The sequence below is a fragment of the Brassica napus genome, chromosome A7, assembly GCF_020379485.1.
Source record: "Brassica napus cultivar Da-Ae chromosome A7, Da-Ae, whole genome shotgun sequence".
NCBI classification, from domain to species: Eukaryota; Viridiplantae; Streptophyta; class Magnoliopsida; order Brassicales; family Brassicaceae; genus Brassica; species Brassica napus.
This window is the reverse complement of record NC_063440.1, coordinates 16,924,670-16,947,199: the sequence shown is the minus strand read 5'-3', so window position 1 is coordinate 16,947,199 and position 22,530 is coordinate 16,924,670. Positions and strand designations below refer to the sequence as shown.

The 22,530-nt window shown below is 37.3% G+C and overlaps 3 protein-coding genes and 1 long non-coding RNA gene across 8 annotated transcripts; all 4 read left to right on the top strand.

Moving 5' to 3' along the window:
* Positions 1 to 272: 272 nt before the first annotated feature.
* On the top strand, positions 273 to 6,589 carry LOC106400161. The gene is made up of 2 exons (XR_007315025.1): positions 273 to 5,969; positions 6,304 to 6,589. It is a non-coding gene; the product is annotated as an uncharacterized LOC106400161 (long non-coding RNA).
* An 874-nt stretch (positions 6,590 to 7,463) lies between these two features.
* LOC106352867 (protein LNK2-like) lies at positions 7,464 to 11,540 on the top strand. Of its 4 annotated transcripts, XM_048737010.1 has the most exons (10): positions 7,595 to 7,830; positions 7,964 to 8,057; positions 8,473 to 8,749; positions 8,853 to 8,982; positions 9,084 to 9,360; positions 9,590 to 9,749; positions 9,849 to 10,252; positions 10,360 to 10,511; positions 10,863 to 11,190; positions 11,296 to 11,540. In XM_048737010.1, the coding sequence occupies exons 2-9, from the start codon at positions 8,034 to 8,036 to the stop codon at positions 11,176 to 11,178; spliced, it is 1,740 nt and encodes a 579-aa protein (XP_048592967.1). In that variant the 5' UTR covers positions 7,595 to 7,830; positions 7,964 to 8,033; the 3' UTR covers positions 11,179 to 11,190; positions 11,296 to 11,540. The 4 variants fall into 4 exon arrangements, with proteins under 4 accessions (XP_048592966.1, XP_048592967.1, XP_048592965.1 ...); XM_048737009.1 differs by having other exon boundaries at positions 7,464 to 7,830; positions 9,590 to 10,252; XM_048737008.1 differs by having other exon boundaries at positions 7,773 to 8,057; positions 9,590 to 10,252.
* A 754-nt stretch (positions 11,541 to 12,294) lies between these two features.
* Positions 12,295 to 21,538, top strand: LOC106352864 (uridine 5'-monophosphate synthase-like). 2 transcript variants are annotated; one of them, XM_048737005.1, is made up of 7 exons: positions 12,295 to 13,121; positions 13,206 to 13,289; positions 13,557 to 13,639; positions 13,719 to 13,806; positions 13,883 to 13,934; positions 20,963 to 21,165; positions 21,257 to 21,538. In XM_048737005.1, the coding sequence occupies exons 1-7, from the start codon at positions 12,339 to 12,341 to the stop codon at positions 21,386 to 21,388; spliced, it is 1,425 nt and encodes a 474-aa protein (XP_048592962.1). In that variant the 5' UTR covers positions 12,295 to 12,338; the 3' UTR covers positions 21,389 to 21,538. The 2 variants fall into 2 exon arrangements, with proteins under 2 accessions (XP_048592962.1, XP_048592963.1); XM_048737006.1 differs by lacking the exons at positions 20,963 to 21,165; positions 21,257 to 21,538 and adding an exon at positions 14,230 to 14,499 and having other exon boundaries at positions 13,883 to 14,137.
* On the top strand, positions 19,523 to 20,929 carry LOC125576596 (uncharacterized acetyltransferase At3g50280-like). Its single transcript, XM_048737007.1, has one exon. It carries the CDS (start codon positions 19,548 to 19,550, stop codon positions 20,883 to 20,885), a length of 1,338 nt encoding a protein of 445 aa, XP_048592964.1. The 5' UTR covers positions 19,523 to 19,547; the 3' UTR covers positions 20,886 to 20,929.
* Positions 21,539 to 22,530: the final 992 nt, after the last annotated feature.

The following is a 22,530-nucleotide window of genomic DNA, read 5'->3' as shown; positions in this document are numbered from 1 at the left end:
AATGTGCGTTTTAAAATTAAAAGTTTGGTGGGCGTTTTTAAATAGTTTTAAAATCTTGGGGGGAACCATATTAGAGCAGCATTAACGCAAGGGAGAGGGAGAGTGGGTTTTAATTTTTTTTTTATTATTATTTTTATGTTTTGTCAGATTTTTTTTTTTAAAAAAAAAAATTAAAAATTGACCAATCGCGGGCCGCCACGTATCAGTGGGGCCCGCGAAAAGTGATAAAACCTTACAAACTCACCTCTTACGGAAGAGGTAGAAGAGGCAGGTTTTAATTTATAGTGGGGCCCACATGATTTTAAACTATTTTTTTTTGGAAGAGTCAGCCTTAAGAGGCAGGGATATTAATGCTCTTAGAACTTGGCGACTACAAATTTTTGCTTGGGGCTTTTTTAGAAAGTTTTCCACATTTTGCCATTTTACGCTCCATCTCTTAGCAAACTTTTAAAGACGCTCATTATTTGTCTACAAAATATTATTTTTTAAGTTAGCAAGAGCAGGGGAAACGGAAACTATAATACTCTTTCCGTTCTATAAAGATTATTCATTTTACATATATTGAAGTTTTATGTTTTCAATACAATTTTAAGCTGGTTTACCAAATTTATCCATATTAATCAAGATAATTATTACTAAAATCATTGAACTTTGTGTCATTATTGAATTAAATGAAGGTTACTTTTGACAATGCAAATTTGTAATTAAAATATGTGAAAAAAACTCAAAAACTTCTATCTTAGTAGAACAGAGATGTATTAGTAAATGAAATTGTATCTGAACAAAAATGAAGTTGATTACATAATTTATTTTTATTTTTGATTCCATAATTGATTACGTAAATTTTATATTTATACGATGCAAGAGTAAAATACAACTTTTTGAGTTTTTTTGTTAGTCATTAACCAACTAAGCTACAAGAGATTTTTTGAAATTTGCCGCCAAAATTTTACTTATTGAAAAAAGGAGGAATCACATGCTTCCATGGCTTTCTCTCAAGGCCGGTACTGACTAGTATTAATCGTTAAAGTTGGATGTAAGTGTATAAGGTTTTAGGAGAGTGATAAAACATATCTTGAACCAAGATGGAATTATGTAGCTTACGTATATATTAACAATGTTGATTCCAAAATTGATTATGCTAACCATCTTACATAGTATGTAAATTAAGTTCTAAACAATTCGTGGAGACAAAACTTGGTGGTTTTTTTCGTTCTACATAGACTGTGGTTATGATTTGTATTAGAGTTGTTTTATAGTAACATAGTTGATATCCTAGATTAGAAAAATTCAACAATTAGATTTTGACTGAACTATTTGTGTTCAAAGTTGTATTCTAGAACTAGTCCAATAATTAGATGGTTTTGACTGAATCCTTTATGTTTGAAGTTGTATTTTGGGGGTGAATCCAATACATGAATGTTTTTGACTAAACCATTTATGCAAAGTTTTTTTTGTTCAGTGATAAATACTTGTCCCTCAATAATCTACAAATGACAATTTAGTAAAGTTCTTGTTATTTATTATCCAAAGATAATGTTGACTCTTTCGAATTGTATTATATATTATTAAATGGATACAAATTACACTGTGAAGGATGGTATATGGTTAGATTTCACTAGTATTATTATAAAAACGGATACAAATTTTACTCTAATAAGCTGGTTTTATGAATACAAAGACTAGTATCATAACCTAATTAAAGAACATGCAACTTTGACCATAACTTAAAAGCCTAATGCAAAAAAAGAGAGACTGGAAACACATAAATTATTAAAATAAAGCTCACGTTCGTAATGCAGTTAGATATAAGAAAAGCGACTGAAGGTTACCGCTATGCGTTCATCATCTGACATCTCCAACCTTAACCTAAGTATAACATCATAGATAAGTCTGGTTCTATAATGAGTCAGCTTTTTAAATTTGATGTATGCTTTTCTATTAACATAAATATTGTTCTTAAACATGTCCCATAAGTGGTTCTTACTAAATTTATTTTCAAACTTCGTAGTGTGACGAAGTCTCTTCCAACTTGATTCATGCCAATCTTCGTTATGGTCCATTTCCTTTTCTCATCGGCATAAAGAGAAAAAGTATCGGACACTGTTCTTAGTCCAACTTTAATTACTAAGTCTCATCAATAGCCAAACAAACTAATCTAGCAAAAAAATTGTTACAGAACATCTAGAAAACTAGAGCTGCATAAAAAACTTAGATCAATAGCCATTTGTCTTGTCTACTTGTGATTTATGTTCAAATCTGAAAACATAAATACAAATCTAAGCCAAATCATAACCGAGTATGTAAAGTAACAAATTTTATGATGATTCCAATAAACGATCAAAGCCACAAACTGAATCCCAATTTCCACTTTCATCTACAAACTCTATCTCTACACAGATTCCTAATGATGGAGTCTCAACGACTTACCACTGAAACAAGCAAGAAATGGAGTAAACAGAACAATATGACATTCATGTTTATAAGTTTATTACAGAACACTCTCACAGCTAAAGCAAGTGAAACTTCAATCACTCAAAAGCAAATAAACCAAAAACAACCCATATCAAAAATCTTAAAACCAACAGCCAACTTAATTATATAATCTAGATGTTCCATAATCCTAATGCAAAACGCTGAGAGAGACAGAGAGAGTGTTGGGGGTGGATTTACATCCTACCTCAAGGCCCATTAGACAATAAATTAGACCCACTTTACTATGAAGCCCTAGCTTCTTCCTTGTATAAATAGAGAGATACCTCTCTTTATCAAGGAGCTCTTCTTCTCCATTTTTAGACTTAGAACACTTCTTACAAAGGATTTATAGATTATTAGATTTATTTACACTTGTAATCCTACATGTAATACAATCTTAAATCAATAAACTCTTTTGATGTTCATTTCTCATTTGATTCTTTAAAGATTTCTCCTAAACCTCAAGAATCTAATTCTTATTTTTAGATTCTTTTATTGTATTGATTCAACAAAAATCACCAGCATAAACACCATTTTTGGATCAAACAGTTGGCGCTAGAGAGAGGGGCCAAGGAGAACAATCTTCGAAGCAAATCAAATTTGGAAGAACCCTAATCTACCCAAAAAAAAAAAAAAAGAGGATCAAGAATCAAAATGGATTCTTTCCTCTTCCATTCTCGAAGCAGCTGAGTAGTATGCAGAGCTTTCTCATCCTCGGTGAACCTGCAATCGTAGCCGTTCCAGATCTAGCTTCACCTCAAGTTTTCAGTCCAGCAACTAGAAGATCTCGACGTTCTCGGTTCGTTTACGTCAAGCATAAATCTCTGGTCAAGCATATCAGTTGGGCCTGCAAGCCCAATTCTCCACTGAAGGAGAACAAGCCCAATTCTCAGAGTTTCAAACACGGCGACTTCTTAGCTGTGTCTGCGTCTCGATCCATCGCCATCCGTGGAGACCAGAGATCGTCAACGTGGAAGCCGTAACTGCGCTGGTTCTTCCTCGAGCTCGAAGCCAAGATGGAGACAGCAATGGAGTTTCAATCACCGCCGCCGTAAAGACGAGCCATCCTCACAGCTTCCGCCATCTCCTCAACTTGGCAAGGGAGCTTAAGGGTTTGGTGAAGTACACAAATGAGAAATTTGCTTGATGAAAGCTTGGATTTTGATGTCACAGAAGACCGACCGAAGAGCCGAAGATTCTCATCGGAAGCAACGACGGTCACTTCCGCAAATCGACAAAACGAAACCTTGAGCTCCACAACCGGCAAAAAGAAGCCTAGAGCACCGCAACCGGCGACATGGCTCGATCTCAACGACCACGACTCAACCTCGATGCATTCAGAGAAGATGATGACAGGGATCAACGACGTCGGAGCTGCTACTTTCTGGTACGAAACATTGAGAAGGACCCATCAGAACCGTTATGATACGCTTGTGACCAAGGTCAAGTCTTTGCTCGATCCATTAGCTCCTTGCAAGTTCTCCCATCCGGTTTGGATCAAGACTTCGATGCTCTCATCTCCTATGCGTCTTCTTCTCGTCAAAGCTCGAGGCTTGAACTCGCAAGAACCATCTCATCACAAGCTTGCCGTCTCGGCACGAGCTCCTCTCTACTCTCTCCCGCCCTGTCTCTTCTTTGGAAGATGTTGCTAGCTCGGTGACGATCTGGGAAGTGAAGTGAGGTCGTCTCTGTTGATGTTCGTGGAGATGTCTGTGCGTAGCTGACCATTTTCTCCACAAAGGAAACAGCTTCACTCTGATCTTCAGACAGAACCCATTAACAAGAGACCATATTGCCAAATAATTCAACACTTGAGCTCACTACCGAGTTCTACATGTTTTGGGAGTTAAGTGAAGCACAGTTCACACCAAGATAAGCTCGGGGACAGCAAGGCTTTGTTACTTGCGAGCATGCCGCAACCGGCGCAATCTTCACAAGAACAAAAACGAGATGGAAATGGTGAGACGTTGCCGACAAGGAAGCTCGTGCCCATTAATGGAAGAGGCTTTGATGGAGGATTCCGAGATGGCTTCGATGTACGTCCAGTACTCGGGACGGTCATCACTTGCTTGGCACGAGCGATAGAATAGGAGGAGAGTTCCTCCATGACGAGGAGAAGCATCAATTGGTCATGATCATGCCGACGCCAAGCTCTCCAACAAGGTCGTGCTTCTTCAGGGATCATCTCGTCTCACCCCGTCAATGGCTGCTCTCTCGTTACGACATAATCCTTGAGCTCGTGCGGTTTAACGCCGGACAACAGGCACGTGCTTTACTCGGCACTGGCCACGTCTTCGAGAGCTCCACCGCTAGAAGCTTGTTCCTGGCTTCAAGCTCTGATTCAAACTCCGAAAAGAGAGAAGAAAACAGAGGAACGTACGATGGGCCATAACCAGCTCGGTATCTCCTTATGCTCAGCTCATAGTCTCATAACGAGCTTACCGCAACTGGCGCAAACTTGAGAGAAGAAAAGTTCGATAAGAACAAGCTCATCTTCTGCTACAAACGACAACATAGAACTTCTTTAGCACCGCCCACTTCATGACAAAACAACAATAAGATAAGTTTTCAGAAAAACTTTGTCTAATAATTATTGCTCCTATGACTTTATAAGCTTTAACTTGTGGTCAAGTTTATAGTTTGCCTCTTTAATAATTTATTCTCTAACAGCATGAATATAATATTTACGGAGACAATATTGACCATTGCAACATATTAACTTATGTTCTAGGTCGCTTTACTTGATTATATCAAAGCTTACGACATGTGGTTGCTAACAAGTCTTAATTTTCTTGAAGCTTGTAACAACTTCGCTTGGGGACAAAGGATAGTCCATCAGCTATTGCTGGACATCCCGTACTCATGACAAGCTGCGGATTGACAAGAACAACTCGTCATAGCCAGCATAAACTCCTCGGCAAGAAGAATAACGACATGAGACATGAGCCTATCTCAACCCTACAAAGATAAGTTCTTTTATTAAACCATCACATGCTTTACTCACTTTTAAATTAGTGTTATGGTAAACATTGTGGCTTTGGTTTAAATTATCAAACAACTCTAAGTTGTTCACTCATCTCATGTTATTGCTTTGCTGTTGCTGTTGATAGCCTTATGATATTAATAAGTTGACAATTATTACATCATCATGTGCAACTCACGAGCACTAAGCAAAAACAAGTTCAATAGCTTGCTTATTAATTATGCAACAGTTGATTATCTATTTTTTATTTTTTTGGTTCATATTGGTCTAATCATGATCACGCATTTTGTGAACCAGAGCCAAAGAGAAAAACAGAGCCAACAAGCTGTTGCCGCCACCATATGTCCTCATGCTTCGAACGACGGTTCTCAGCTTCGAGCTTGTTGAAATCAGTACAAGCAGCATAAGCCGGCACATTTCTCAGCATCATCATAGCCTGACGAGCATACACACCAACTACTTGTTCGGCACACACGATCTCAACACGAGACTTCGGGTCGGCAATAGTTCGGTAAACATGTATTTTAGGCACAAGTTTAAATTGAACTTGCTTTTTATTAGGCACAAGTTTGCTGGCGACTCGCTTATTGTTAGACACGAGTTTACAAAAACTCGTCTTTGGCTAGGCATGAGTTTACAGAAGCTCTCCTTCTACTAGGCTCGAGCTCTCAGTAAACTCGCCTCTGTCTTAGCATGAGTTAAGTAAACTCGTCTTTCGCTAAGCACGAGTTTAAAGCAAACTCGCTTATTACTAGGCACAAGTTCGAAATAAACTCGCCTAAACCGTCATAGGCATGAATGTGTCTAGTTCATTGTCTAATAAACCCTATTCGTAAACTTCGCAGAGATCGATTTCATCTCTCTCAACGAACTTGGGGGGACTTACTGTTGGGGGTGGATTTACATCCTACCTCAAGGCCCATTAGACAATAAATTAGACCCACTTTACTATGAAGCCCTAGCTTCTTCCTTGTATAAATAGAGAGATACCTCTCTTTATCAAGGAGCTCTTCTTCTCCATTTTTAGACTTAGAACACTTCTTACAAAGGATTTATAGATTATTAGATTTATTTACACTTGTAATCCTACATGTAATACAATCTTAAATCAATAAACTCTTTTGATGTTCATTTCTCATTTGATTCTTTAAAGATTTCTCCTAAACCTCAAGAATCTAATTCTTATTTTTAGATTCTTTTATTGTATTGATTCAACAAAAATCACCAGCATAAACACCATTTTTGGATCAAACAGAGAGGCAGACAGAGGGAGAGAGAGTAAACGGACCTTGAGTTTTTCTCCTTGTTGCCAGAAAACTTAACTCCGGTGAAGCAACAAATCGAAGAGAGATGAGAGTGCTGACTTTGAAGAAACGGTGAGGAGAGATCGAAGAGAGGCATGAGAAAAGATCGAAACACTGAAATTTTTGGCGTTCAAAATTTTAAAATGTAGAACACTAGTGTCTGGTCACCGCGATTTGTCGCAGGACATGCGACATGCAACATGCAACAGAAAAACGAACGACATCTATGATATTTCGAGCACCAAACGAACATTACCATAATCATTATAAATAAGATAGATGTACTTTATTCTAATTTTCTACATAGATAGATGAGATTTTGTGTGCTTTAAATTACTAAAAACATGTTAGTAAACAGTAATTTATATCTACGGTAAAATCATCCTTTCACGCACAATCATCTGCAGCTTTATATCTTTAAGTTATATAATGCATAATCACCTAATTTTACTCAGCTTTTGTATATTCTACAAATTCTCTCTGATTAATTCTCTTCTAAGTAAATCAATCCAAGTATATTTCGGTTTATTAAAAAACATTAAAGTGTTTCTATTAATAAAATATTAACGTGGCTATATATCAACAAAGGAGAACCGAAACTAGTGGTCTCTATTAACTCCTACCCCACCAAATCTCCCTGGTTCCAGCCTTTCAAATAAAAGTTCCGAAACTATTTTATTTACTAACTAACGAAAAATATATTGTTTAAAAAACTAAAGAAAAATATAAGAGTAGATAATAGTATAAGTTTGTGTGTATCTCTAATTATTATTATTTTTGAAAGCGGGGAAAATAAAACAGCTCTCAGCAAGTGAAAGTCAAAATGAGAGGTGGTGAGCTGTGTAGTGGAAATGTCGTAGTTATTGACACACTCTCTCAGCCACATGTTTAGATACGCACTCTCGTGTGACGTGGCATCCTAACTCCGTCCATACTCTCTCAGCCACTCGTTCGGCACGTGACACTTCCTAAATGGGCCCCACTTTCCCAAACATGTTCTGTAGTAACTCTCCTTTTTTTTTTCCCATTATCCAGATGAAGCAACAGCATGAAGGATTCTGAATCCAGGTTTTTGCAGGCTTACTCTTTTTCGGTTTAATTTTTTATTTTAATTAATTTTTTTATCGGTTTTTAACTCTTGAGAATTACGTTAAGCGACTTTTTCTTTTGTGGGTATTTTTTTTTTCTTATCGTGGTGGAGTGGGCGATGTGTGGAGGAATCAGAGAGGAGAGTGATTTGGGGTCTGTGATTGGACTCTCTTTCTCTAGTCATGTTTGATTGGGACGACGAAGAGGTAAAGTCTCAATCTTTTTCTATTTTGAAGCTTCCCTCTCTCTCTGTATCTATCTCTAGTTTGCTAGTCGAAGATGTAACCTGTAAGTGTTAAGAGCCTATCTTTTCACATTATGTTCTTACATTCCTGTTAGTTTTGGTCGCATGTAGATGAAACCTTTCATGGCTATGTAGCCTTATATCCCCATTTCACAGGTAAGAGCAAGGTTTAGGCTTTGAATAAGGAGGATCTGAATTTTTACAAGTTAGGGAAGGCGTCTCGTTGTTTCATTGGCTCATATAAAACTAATAAAGATCTATGAGCTTGGTCTCAGAGGTAGTTGTTTGAGTACTAGAGTAGGATGAGCAGAGAGTCAGAGCCTAACTTCTTACATCATGTAGTCTCTGATCCCTTGTTGTTTAACCTGTTTTTCCAGCTTACTAATATGATATGGGGTGACGAGGGAGAGACAGACGACCATATTGTGCCTTTTAAAGTAAGAAACAGGAAGGAACAAGGCGATGAATCTAATAAGGCAGTTAAGCCAGCTGAAAGTAAAACTCACCTTCATGATAGTAAGCTGGGGGGGAGCAGTTCAGGGCAAAATATTGAGTGTATGAGCTCATGGCCTGACTCATCAGTATCTAATGCTAGAAAAGCTGATCCAGGACCAGGTTCGAGTGAGCCAGCTAGATATGATTCAACAAGAAGTGGTGCGTTTCTTGAAACAGTGCTGTTTTACTTGGGTACGTTCTTTCAAATTCTAATCATGTTTAAAGTGTGTGTGTGTGTGTGTGGTCGCCTTGTTTTTACCAGAGAAAGCGTCTGAACTTGGGAAAGGCCCTGATATTTTTCATAGCACTGATGAGAGTAAAGAGCAAGGTGATTTCGATGAGTATGGATGGGCTAACATTGGTAGCTTTGATGATCTTGATCGAATGTTCAGGTATGTCTTGTTCTCATCCTGATTGAGCTAACCAACCTCTGGATTGCCTACTAATGGGTTCTCTATCTAACACAATATCCTCACAAGTGGTGATTTTGCAGTAGTGATGTCCCTATATTTGGCGATGGCAGTCTCAGCGGTGCAGATGAGTTATGGTCTTCTTCTAAAGATGTATCCAAGCCGTTACCATCCATTTTGGACTCTCAAGATCTAGGATTGGATATTAGAACTGAGTTTGAGCAACAAGAGAACCAGCAGTTTCCATTGACTGGAGAAACCAATGGTGGTCCATCATCCCAAAGTGCGCCTAGAGTTCGTGTAACCCCAAAAGCTGAGCAATATCATGAGCATAAGAGACAATCCTCAGTTGATGACCAGGTACTACTATGCACTGCAGACTTCGAGATATTGCTCACACGTTTATAATAAATTGAATGAAAGAACGTATTGTTGCATAGTTTCTATCATCTTTTCTAAGAGACTCACCGATTAAATATTAATATAATTGGTGAGAGACTCACAAATGCGGTTGCCCTTAGATTCTAATACATTGTGATTTTTACAGTTCCACTGAGTCTTACTTCTTTCATTTCTTTTTTATGTTCAGCCATATCAACAAAACAAAATGTTGAAGTTTTCGGAAATGTTGGGGACTCATGAGGCAGGGGGATCTCAAGATCCGTACGGTCAGAGGACTCTGTCCAGGAGAAAATTTGTAAACCAATTCGGACCGTCACGATCATCTATGATGGGTGTTAATCTGCAGAGTGAGTCTCAAGGGTCTGGGACATCACATTATCCACATATGCCAAACCAATACATGGCTACTTCTGGTTTTGGTAATCCATATTCTGCTGTGCCTGTTGTTTCAGCCTTCCAACGTCCTGATGTTAACAAGAATCAGCTGATGCATCCTTCCTACAATCCTGCTACTGCCATCTCTGCAAACATGGTAACGGATGCTGCCTCTGCACGACCTTCAACAATGACGCCGCAGGAAAAACTAGAAAAACTTAGGCGCAGACAGCAAATGCAGGCGATGCTTGCTATTCAGAGACAACAGCAGCAATTTCGTCACCAGGTTCCTGTAGCAGATCAGTCCATTACTCAGCTTGTCGACAAAACTAGTCTTCAAGGGCTAACTGCAATACCTTCCTTTGATCCCAATTCATCTCTGGAACTAGATGATTCTGGCAACTTTGCTACTGCTGCTGTTGATAATCCATCAGAATTCTCGGTTCTTTATCGGCTTCAAGATGTTGTAGCAAAGGTACTCAACTGGTTTGTTATGTTATAAAAAGATGTGTCATAATCCTACAGTACTTTGTAGTTGACCTTTATGTTGAAAGTAAACTAATACTGCTTATTGACCTGCAGTTAGATATGGAAACAAGGACTTGTATAAGGGATAGCTTATTCCGTTTGGCTGATAGCGCAGGTCAGAGACATCACACTAGTGATACACCCCACAGTAATAAGACTAGCCAGGATGACCAGGAGGTTATTCCTCAAGAAAAATCCAGATATAGGTAAGCAAATCTATGCATATTAATCAATATGGTATATATATATATATGGTTCTTAGTTAGATCATGTGAACTACACACATAGAGTTTTGTGAATGTGGGGTAGCCTTTTATGTATGATAAGTGTGAGATAGGAAAAACTATTTATCCATGATTAGCATATGTCCATTGTTCTGAATGAATCAATTTACGCAGTAAAGACCATCTGAATGCTGCAAGCATATGCATTAACACTCTTTTCATGTGCTGTCGCAGTTCTTTGTTACGTGATTGCGTTTTAGATAATACTTCATCATCAAAACCAATACAGTATGTGGTTTACATAGCTTAGCTCTTTGGTTTTTGTTCTTACAGATATGCAGGGATGCTAGACACAGAAACTGTGACCAATCCCACAGACAGAACTGTGGCTCATTTGCTCTTTCATAGGCCTTTTGATATGTCTGCGGCAAAGCATACGGAAGGACTAGAATCACCATCTTCTTCGAAGATGGGAACTGAAGTAAAAGGGAGTTTTCCTAGCACAAGAGAGAGTAATAAGCAGAAAGCAAAAGAGGAAGATGTACCTGCAGGTTCAACTGCTTTAGGGTATGCATCCAACTCAGGATCCAGTAGCACTGTTGGTGAGAGGGTTAATGAAGCATCCCAAGGAAACAAAAGAAAGTTGTGAAGTATAGAAAGGGTATATAATATTGCGTCCCATGCCATTTCATATTCGTTCATATAGGGGCTTGTATGCAGATTTATTGGTAACTAATGGTCAGGTGTTGCTTTTGTCAACTATCAGTTTAGGTTTGAGGTGCTAGAGAGGAGCCTGAGGAAATCTGCAGCGTAGGCATCATCTCTCTGCATTGCTAGAAACAATCTCCTGTTTACTCCTTTCATGTAATTAAATGTTTTTTTTTTGTTTTTTTTTGTTTTGAATTGTTGAATACCCTTTCTTATTACACGTATTTCCATGAGAAAACATTTTGGAAAACTCATGTAGTTTGCTCTTACAATTTTCTTTTCAAAACCAGATTTGATCTCTTATTACATTTGTAAGCAAATCACCAAAGACGAACATAACCACAAGACATAACAATCAGTCTATTTTCAGGAGAAGTAAAAATGTCTCACACTGCAAGAATATCTTTTCTTCAGTTATGCATGTGACAAAAGACCCAAGAGACTCTTTACTTCACAACCTGTTTCTTCTTCAACCCATCGTGTTCTCCTGTAAATAAGGAATCTGAACACCAAAAAAAAAAACATCTGTTTGTCAAAGAATACAAAAGGGGGAAGCTTTGTGCATAGTCGAAGCAGACCTACTTGTTTTATACCATTTTTAATGTATTCTTCAGTTTTGTTTCCAACATAGAAGAATTCTAATAGATATATGAATTTTCTTATGCCTTTAAAAAAAAAATATGTTAATTCATTAAAATCTAAAGAAAAAAAAACTACTTTCTAATTCAGAGTATGAATTAAAAGTAAGTTGCAAAATAAGTTATTCTAAAATAACATATAAAATCAAATATAAATGTGAACCAGATATTCATTAATCCATGCTTAAAAAGTTTAAACTCAACAACATAATAACAAGATTTATGTTTTTATAGTTTTAAACATAAAAAAAAATTGTTTTTCCAAATTTATATAATTTTTAATTAATTGTATGAATTTCATCTTTGCTAAAATTTGATTTTTTTAATGATTTTAAATTATGTTAAAAAGAATTTGTGATTATTGATCAAAAATCCCATAAAACAAAAAAAAACAAAACCTAAAGTATAAAAAGCGCACACACACTCTCCACTGAGCACTCAGTCACTGGCAAGTCCCCTCACAATGTTGCCAGCGATGGAATCCCTAATCCTGGAGCTCCACGAGATCGGCGCCGTCAAATTCGGCAACTTCAAACTCAAATCCGGAATCTACTCCCCCGTCTACATCGACCTCCGTCTCATCGTCTCCTACCCCTCCCTCCTCTCCCAAATCTCCCACACCCTAATCTCCTCCCTCCCTCCCTCCACCTCCTTCGACCTCGTCTGCGGCGTCCCCTACACCGCCCTCCCCATCGCCACCGTCGTCTCCGTCTCCACCAACATCCCCATGCTCATGCGCCGCAAGGAGATCAAGGACTACGGCACTTCCAAAGCCATCGAAGGCGTCTTCCAGAAGGATCAGACTTGCCTCATCATCGAGGATTTGGTGACCAGCGGCGGGTCCGTGCTGGAGACGGCGGCGCCTCTTCGCGCGGTTGGGCTCAGGGTTAGCGACGCGGTGGTGTTGATCGATAGGCAGCAGGGCGGGAGGGAGAATCTGGAGGAGAATGGGATTAGGCTTCATTCGATGATTAGGTTGACGGATATGGTTAGGGTTTTGAGGGAGAAGGGGAAGATTGAAGAGGGGGTTGAGGCGAGTTTGATTAGGTTTTTGGAGGAGAATCGTAGGGTTAGTGTGGAGAAGGTGAAGGGTGAGGATAGGGTTTTTGGGTTTAAGGAAAGGTCGGAGCTTTGTAGGAATCCCATGGGGAAGAAGCTGTTTGAGGTTATGGTGAAGAAAGAGACTAATCTCTGCTTAGCTGCTGATGTTGGAACTGCTGCTGAGTTGCTTGACATTGCAGACAAGGTAAAGAATCTTTCTTCTTTTTATCTGAAAGTGCATCATATGGTTTATGTGTTTGTGATCTTTGAAATGTTTGTGTTGATGAAGGTGGGACCAGAGATATGTATGTTGAAGACTCATGTTGACATTCTGCCTGATTTCACCTCCGACTTTGGTTCTAAACTCCGTGCAGTAAGTTTGGTTACATCTTTATTATATGATAGGTTTGGTTACCCAAAGAATCTTGTAATCTCTCGTCCGGATCTCCTGCGGGAATTTTTTTGAAGATCCAGTACGATAGAAACATGAATCTTGTGCTATAGTGTAGTCCTTTAAGTCCCCTTAGATCATCCAGTGTGCTGTATTGAAGCCCTTTAGGTCCCCTCAGATCATCTAGTGGACTACCATTTGGCTGTTCTTGATTCCGAAATTTTAACCCTTTTTTACACGTTACTTCAGATCGCAGACAAGCACAAGTTTCTCATATTCGAGGATCGTAAGTTTGCAGACATTGGTAACACCGTCACAATGCAGTATGAAGGGTAAGTTTTCTACTATATGTCACTTGTTGTTCTTCATTGATGATTTTCATATAATTTATCTGCTGTGGCTTGTTTGCAGAGGCGTCTTTAAAATATTAGAGTGGGCAGATATTATAAACGCTCACATAATATCAGGGCCAGGAATCGTGGATGGCCTCAAGTTGAAGGTATATTTGTTTTCATTTGTTACTGGATTCTCATTTGATCATTTCATTTTTTTACTAACATCTGAGAGGCATTCAGGGTTTGCCTCGTGGTAAGGGTCTGCTTTTGCTAGCTGAGATGAGCTCTGCTGGTAACCTTGCTACAGGAGACTACACTGCAGCAGCCGTGAAGATCGCAGAGGCTCATTCGGATTTCGTGATGGGATTCATCTCGGTTAATCCAGCGTCTTGGAAATGCGGGTATGTGAATCCGTCTATGATTCATGCAACGCCTGGTGTTCAGATGGTGAAAGGTGGTGATGCGCTTGGCCAACAATACAACACTCCACACTCTGTGAGTCTCTCCCCTCCCCCAACCTTTGTTAGTAGCTTAGGTGGTGATCTCGGGAAATATAAAGTGAGGTTGCTCTTGTTGTCTTGTTTCAGGTGATTACTGAGAGGGGGAGTGATATTATAATCGTGGGAAGGGGAATCATAAAGGCTGAAAACCCAGCAGAGACGGCTCACGAGTATCGACTTGAAGGCTGGAAAGCATACCTGGAGAAATGCTCTTAGTAGGTCAAAGCCTGAGGGGTGGTTGACTTTTTTTGTGTTGTGATGCTATAAGTTTGTGGAAGCTTTGTGTGTGAGGATGGATTTTAAAACGCATGTCTGGTTGATCAAATCTCAATAATATAATAAAGTTACGAATGACAACCGTAGTTACCAATATCCCTCCAGATCTCTCTCTCTCTCTAAGCAAGATCCCATCCTTGTACTAAAACATAAAAATCAAGGCACTCTAGTAAACTAATAAAAGATATAGATATCCTGAGGAACAAAAAACTAAAACACGCCTCAATGCAGGACTCGGAAGGTGACCAAATGGAACAAGGAGTTCACTCCAAAGCACGCCCTTCAAAAACAATGAAGTCATCCTCATCCTCGTCCGAATCCAGATGAGGTGGAGTATCAGTCAAAACTTGTTGGTTTGCACAATCAAGTTTATGCTGTTGTTTCTCAGAAACTTGGGGTTGGAGCTTGAAAATGACAACTTCTCCCTCTGTATCCAAGTCTGGAAACTCCGTTTCTTGATCCTTGAGTTCGTCAACCTTCTTTATGACACAATGGCTTCTTATAGGAATGACAACAAAATCTGTAGACGTTTCTTGAGATATTGCGCCCACTTGAGTTGCAGCAACCATTTCTGTTTGCCTCAAAATTCGATCTAAAACATCCTTCAAACCAGCTTGAACACCATCTAACTTTTCACCCAGACATCCCTCTGTTTGATTAGTAGTCATGTCTTTAGGCAAATCAGAATTATAACACCAAAAGAGAACTGAAACTCATCCAATGATCTCTCTGGCGTGGATGAGTCCCACAAACTTGATCATGCTACATATAGAGCGCTAAGGAAAGAGTTAAATGCTAAATATTTTCCTAAATCAAGAAATATAAATTCTAGTTTAATAAAGGAACTTAAATTTAAAGCATATCACATCTGTTTCCATTTTTAGATACTTGCCCATGTAACATGTCTCAAATGGCACTGATTTTCTTCTGTTTGCATTGCATCATGTCTCTGTGTTGCTCAAGAGGACCTATCAACCAATTAAGGTTTCCTTGACGAATGGGCACGTTGAGGAGACAACTTAATATACTTCACCTCTGTTGGTTTTGGTGTTAATTCTGTCTATTGTCTAATCAGAAAGCAAATGCTTAAAGAAGGAATATTTTTTACCTTTTCGACATGAAAATATGCATGGGAAATGTGTGCAGGCTCTGCAGAAAGAGAGGAAAGACAAACTCCGTTCTACACTGAAAATGATATTTTACTCTGACTGTCATCACAATACTTTTCAAAACACAGTTTGGCACAATCGAAAAGCCTTAAATTCGTTATAATAATTAGTTAAAAAATAAGTAATTTTCGTATTTATTAATTTAATCTAAGTGCAAACCGTAAAAAAAATAGCCACATTTTTATAGTTTGAGATGTACAACTGCATATTCAACAGTGGCACCAACTCGATAGTCTTTTATATATCATCAAAAAAGCTATTAAGGTTTGTTGTTATGAACTCGGCCAAAAGTCTGTGATGTAATTAAGTTTTGAAATGTGTTCATGTAAATACAAATTTCCATAAATCTAATAGAACATATTTAGCATATTTACTTAACAATTAAAGGATCCATACATAAAAATACAACCTGCAATCAAACCACAAAATAAACACAAAAAGTAAGATTCCGCGTGAAGCATGGGCAAATCACTAGTAGCATCATAAAAGAGCCAAGGAAACATTCTCTCAACACCAAAGAGATCTTGTAGTCATCATAAATTATTTACTGTTACATAGATTAATTTTGGTCTTCCACTGTTACACTTTGTGCAATAAGATAAATCTTTTTGTTTGAAATGAGTAGTTCCAACTCTACTTTCTAATACAAACTATAATTCAAAACCCACAGCATTTGAGAAACTTTAAGGTTCCAAATAGTAATGCCGTCTTTCACGAAAGAACAAAACATGTAGAAGCAGAGTGTCATTTTATTCGCGTTTACATCATCAACGGAACAATTTCGACGAAACATGTTTCATCCAACGAACAACATACTAACAAAGGCGTTAGGACGAAAAGAATTTGACATTTTCCTCTACAAGTTGGTCCGTTATTGACATATACGCTTCAACTTGAAGGGGAGGGGGAGGGGGATAATTTTTGGGATATCGTAACCGACTTAGGATATTCTACACCGACTTAAGAACCTTATCTCAAATGTATTAGCTTTCTTTATAGCAATAGAAGTAGACTTAATGACTTGTATAAAGAAGGCCTTCTGGTCATCGATTACATAACTTTTAAGAGATTTGAATCAATTAATATTTTCTATTCGCTGCAGTAATGGACTGCACATGATACATCACCTTGAGCCCCATAAAGTTTATACTAAAACTGTTGGACTCTATATAAGGCTTAGGAAAATATTGTTCGGAGATTAACACCTTTACAGTCATACTAACGTATCAAATTTTAGTTAAATTCAGTATGATTAAAGTCTCAGCTTATCTGGGAAGCCCATCAAGTCCGTGAGAACTTATGAGTATACTTTACTCTACTGTTCGGACATAATAAGTACGTTGACAGCATGATGCGGCATAAAGATGCAGTAATCGTACAAGTTGACAAGGATTTTTTTTTTTATCATCAATAGAGGGAGATGTTTATCGGATTTCTCCGGCACTGGTATGACTATTGCTGCCTCTTTCTCTAAGAACTGAAGAGGCATTATATTGTAATAGATTGACGAGTGACTATCTGCATGCAATTTGATTGACAACATCACCATTCACCATTACGAATACTAAAACACAAGTAAAGTGATTTAATAAATTAACGAACTTAGATACTACACGACAGAAACACATTAGAGCATCTCCAACCCCACTCTATTTTTCACTCTAAAATAGAGTTTAGAGTCAGGGCCGGGCCTGACAATTTCGGGCCCAGAAGCAAAAAAAAAAATTTTGGCTCATAATCTTAATAAAACATGAAAATATTAGAAGGTGTTCCCATGTTATTCGAACCCATAACCTCTCACTGTTATATATCTAGCTTTTACCACCAAAACTAGAGAGAAACTTCATTTATTTTTGGCCCCTAAAATAAATATTCTCTTGTTGGCCCCAAAGCCAATGCTTGATGGGCTTGGTATCAGGCACGGCCCTGTTTAGAGTAAAGAATGCTCCAATGGTACTCTATTTCTCACTCTATAATAGAGTAAAAAATAGGTTTACTCCAAATATAGAGTAATTTGTTTTTTTTTTGTTCATCACTCTATTTTCTACTCTAAAATAGAGTACCATTGGAGCAAACTCAAACTCTATTATAGAGTTACTCTATTTTAGAGTAAAAAATAGAGTGAACCATTGGAGATGGTCTTAGGCAACCCTTTATGGACGCTAGTTTTTTCTTTAGGTTGCGGGTTTAGACCATCTCCAACGGTTTACTCTATTTTTCACTCTAAAATAAAGTAATTCTATAATAGAGTTTGAGTTTGCTCCAATGATACTCTATTTTAGATTAGAAAATAGAGCGATGAACAAAAAAAAACAAATTACTTTATATTTGGAGTAAACCTATTTTTCACTCTATTATAGAGTGAAAAGTAAAATACCATTAGAGCATTTTTTTACTCTAAACTCTATTTTAGAGCGAAAAATAGAGTGGGGTTGAAGATGCTCTTAGTGGAGTGTGAGCCCTATTCATCCCTAGGAAAAAAAAAACATGTTTTCTTTTAATGATTGTAACCACTTTTGACACTCTGGAGACCGACATGACCTAACACTGGCAATAATGAGCCAATAATGACACAAACGGGCCTATATGTGTCACCTAGACCACGTGGTAGTTTTATATCCAAGTGAGACTGAATCATTTTTAATTTAAACTAGATTTCCACCCGCACAACCGTGCGGGTATATATTTTCACATTTATATATATAGATATTGTTTTACATAATTATTATATATTTTTAATGTTACTCACATATTTAAATATTTGTATAATTATGCCAAATATAATAATTTTATAGTTTTCATGCTGTAAATTAAAATCATCACATATATGTTGCTTATTATATATTTGTCTTATTGAATTTGCGTTTAATTACTAAACTAATTTTTTTAATGCATGAAACAACATATATGAAAACAATTTTGTATTTAATTTATTATAATCATGATCCGTAATTCAAATTGCTAGATTTTTTTAGTAATTTTTTAATGTTTATTAATTTTATATAAGAAATTAATGTATATTAAAAAGTTTAAGATAAGTTAAATTTTTATACATGTATTATATAGTTTACTAATATTAACCCGTTCTACCAACATATTATATTTTTAGCATAAATATTTTATATTTATGAAAATAAAATATGTTAACTTATCAATTTAAAATAATTTTATCATATTTTGTTCAATATAACATTTTTATTTTAAAATGATAGATATTATTATAAAATTGATAAAATAGGATATGATTTTATTCTTTTAGTAACATTTCATTACTAATTACAAAATTAGTTGAAAATATTTATATTCAATTTATGACAAATAAGATCTTATTATAATCTTTTTCAAGAGATTTGTTAGAATTTTAATTTTTTTTTTTAAAAATTAAAAGATATAAAAGATATTATGATTAAAGTAGTTAAAAATATTATGTATATTAGCATTAGTGATATACATTTAATATAAAATTTAAATGATGGTCCAAATAAAAATATCACTCATCAAAAAATCATGATTTTTATTTTATTAGAAAACAAATTTGGAAAAAAATAAAAAATAAATATTTATTTCTAACAAAATCTTTAAAAATTATTAGTAAATGTATTTGTGAAATTAATTTCATTTTATTTAAATTTTCGTTTATAAACCAAAACTATATTCAATTTTAATTTCTAATTATATTTTATGATAATTTAAATTAAAAATAACTAATTTTTGAAAGTATATTTAAAAAGATTCCAAGAAGATTTTAAAAAGATTTTGTTAAAACATTTTAAATATATTCATTTGTATTTCAAATAAAAAGATAAATATATTAAAAGATATAATAATAAACTTATCTAAAATATGATATTTTCTAGGAATGGTCCAAACAAAAAAAATCACACATGAAAAGAAGTCATGACTTCTGTTTTAATATATAAGATATACATGCTCACTAACTAATGCTTGATCAAATAACAAATGGCAGATATCGTAGTGATCTCTGAGACCATTGTTCGACCCGAGAGCTACGACGAGGATGGCTCCAACCGGGTTAAGATCCATCTCACACCTTGGGATCTCTTTTTCCTTCGAACCGAATACGCTCAAAGAGCTATAATCTTTCCCCAACCCGACCCAGAAACCCACGTGATCTCTCAACTGAAGTCCTCTCTCTCCGTAGCTTTGAAAATTTTCTATCCACTTGCTGGACGTCTCGTGAAGATCCACAACGAAGATGACGAAACGGCGTCGTTTTACATAGATTGCGATGGTTCAGGTGTCAAATTCGTGCATGCAACGGCTCCAGCTGTGTCGGTGAGTGATGTTTTGGAACCGGACAATGATCACTGGACTGAGTTTTTCTCGGCAAACGGAGTTGAAAGCTGGCAAGGGGTCTCAGAGTCGTTGCTTGCTATCCAAATAACGGAGTTGAAAGATGGAGTTTTCATCGGGTATGGAGTTAACCATATGGTTGTTGACGGAACTTCCTTCTGGAGTTTTTTCAAAACATGGACAGAGATTTGCTCTGCCCGGAAAATGTTTCCTCCTTTGTCTCTCCGTGGGTGGTTTCTCGATGGGATTGATTACCCGATTCGAGTTCCCTTCTCAGAGACGGTATCATCACTTGTTTCTTCGTCGTTGCCGAATCATCTTCAAAAGAATATATTTCGCTTCACGAGTAGAAACATCTCTGAGCTCAAAGCAAAAACTAACGACGAGGTTGGTGGGTCTGATGAGGATCTGAAAATCTCTTCGTTTCAAGTCGTGTTGGCGCATATGTGGCGATCAATAATCAAAAACAGTGGTCTCGATCCAGAAGAATTGATTCATTGCAAGTTAGCAATGGATATGAGAGGGAGACTAAACCCTCCGCTCGAGAAAGAGTGTTTTGGAAACATGGTTGGACTGGCGACGACCACCACAACCGCGGGAGAAATGCTTAACAATGGATTGGGTTGGGCTGCTTTGCAACTAAACAGAACTGTGAGGTCACAAACGAATGAAGAATTCAAACGTTTTGCTGAAAACTGGGTGAAGAACCCTAAAATACCGAATGGTTTAATGGTGAATAATTCGCTCGTTGTTGCTAGCTCTCCACGGTTCAATGTGTTTGGAAACGATTTTGGTTGGGGTAAACCGATTGCGGTTAGAGCTGGACCGGGAATTGCTGGCCATGGTAAAATCCTTGTTTACCCGGGAACTGATGAAGGAAGCATGGAGATTCATACGTCTTTATGGTCTCACGTTTTGGAGAAATTATTGGCTGATGAAGAGTTTTTACAGCATGTCGTATGTGTTAATCGAAATCAAATGTAATTCGTTTTTCTCTGTTTGAAAAAGAATAAAGAATAATAAACGTATTCTGCTTTTGCTAGCTGAGATGAGCTCTGCTGGTAACCTTGCTACAGGAGACTACACTGCAGCAGCCGTGAAGATCGCAGAGGCTCATTCGGATTTCGTGATGGGATTCATCTCCGTTAATCCAGCGTCTTGGAAATGCGGGTATGTGTATCCGTCTATGATTCATGCAACGCCTGGTGTTCAGATGGTGAAAGGTGGTGATGCCCTTGGCCAACAATACAACACTCCACACTCTGTGAGTCTCTTCCCTCCCCCAACCTTTGTTAGTAGTTTAGGTGGTGATCTCGGGAATATAAAGTGAGGTTGCTCTTGTTGTCTTGTTTCAGGTGATTACTGAGAGGGGGAGTGATATTATAATCGTGGGAAGGGGAATCATAAAGGCTGAAAACCCAGCAGAGACGGCTCACGAGTATCGACTTGAAGGCTGGAAAGCATACTTGGAGAAATGCTCTCAGTAGGTTAAAGCCTGAGGGGTTGTTGACTTTTTTTGTGTTGTGATGCTATAAGTTTGTGGAAGCTTTGTGTGTGAGGATGGATTTTAAATCGCATGTCTGGTTGATTTGTCACTTGATCTCAAATCTCAATAATATAATAAAGTTACGAATGACGCCCGTAGTTACCAATATCCCTCCAGATCACTCTCTTTCTCTCTAATCAAGATCCCATCCTTAGACAAAAACATAAAAATCAAGGCACTCTAGTAAAGTAATAAAAGATATAGATATCCTGGGGAACATAAAACTAAAACACATCTCAATGCTGGACTCGGAAGGTGACCAAATAAACCAAGGAGTTCACTCCAAAGCACGCCCTTCAAAAACAATGAAGTCATCCTCATCCTCCTCGGAATCCAGGTGAGGTGGAGTATCAGTCAAAACTTGTTGGTTTGCACAATCAAGTTTGGGCTGTTGTTTCTCAGAAACTTGGGGTTGGAACTTGAAAATGACAACTTTTCCCTCTGTATCCAAGTCTGGAAACTCCGTTTCTTGATCCTTGAATTCGTCAACCTTCTTTATGACACAATGGCTTCTTATAGGAATGACAACAAAATCTGTAGACGTTTCTTGAGATATTGCGCCCACTTGAGTTGCAGCAACCATTTCTGTTTGCCTCAAAATTCGATCTAAAACATCCTTCAAACCAGCTTGAACACCATCTAACTTTTCACCCAGACATCCCTCTGTTTGATTAGTAGTCATGTCTTTAGGGAAACCAGAATAGATAACTGATATTCATCCGGTGATCTCTGGCGTGGATGATTCTCACACACGAGATCATGTTACATATAGAGCGCTAAGGAAATAGTTAAGAAATGGAAATGCTAAATATTTTCTTAAATCAAGAAATATAAATTCTAGTTTAATAAAGGAACATAAGTTCAAAGCGTATCACTTCTGTTTCCATTTTTGTAAGACACGTGCCCATGTTATGTTTCTCAAATGGTAATGTTCATAATGGAAAGTCGGCGAAATATTTTTATCTTATGTTTTTGAGTATTGGCAACTTAGCACGAACAAGTATAGCTTTCATATTACTCTTGTTGAGGACAGGCACTTACGAACCCACCTAAACGTTAATGGTGGATAAACGTTAACTCATT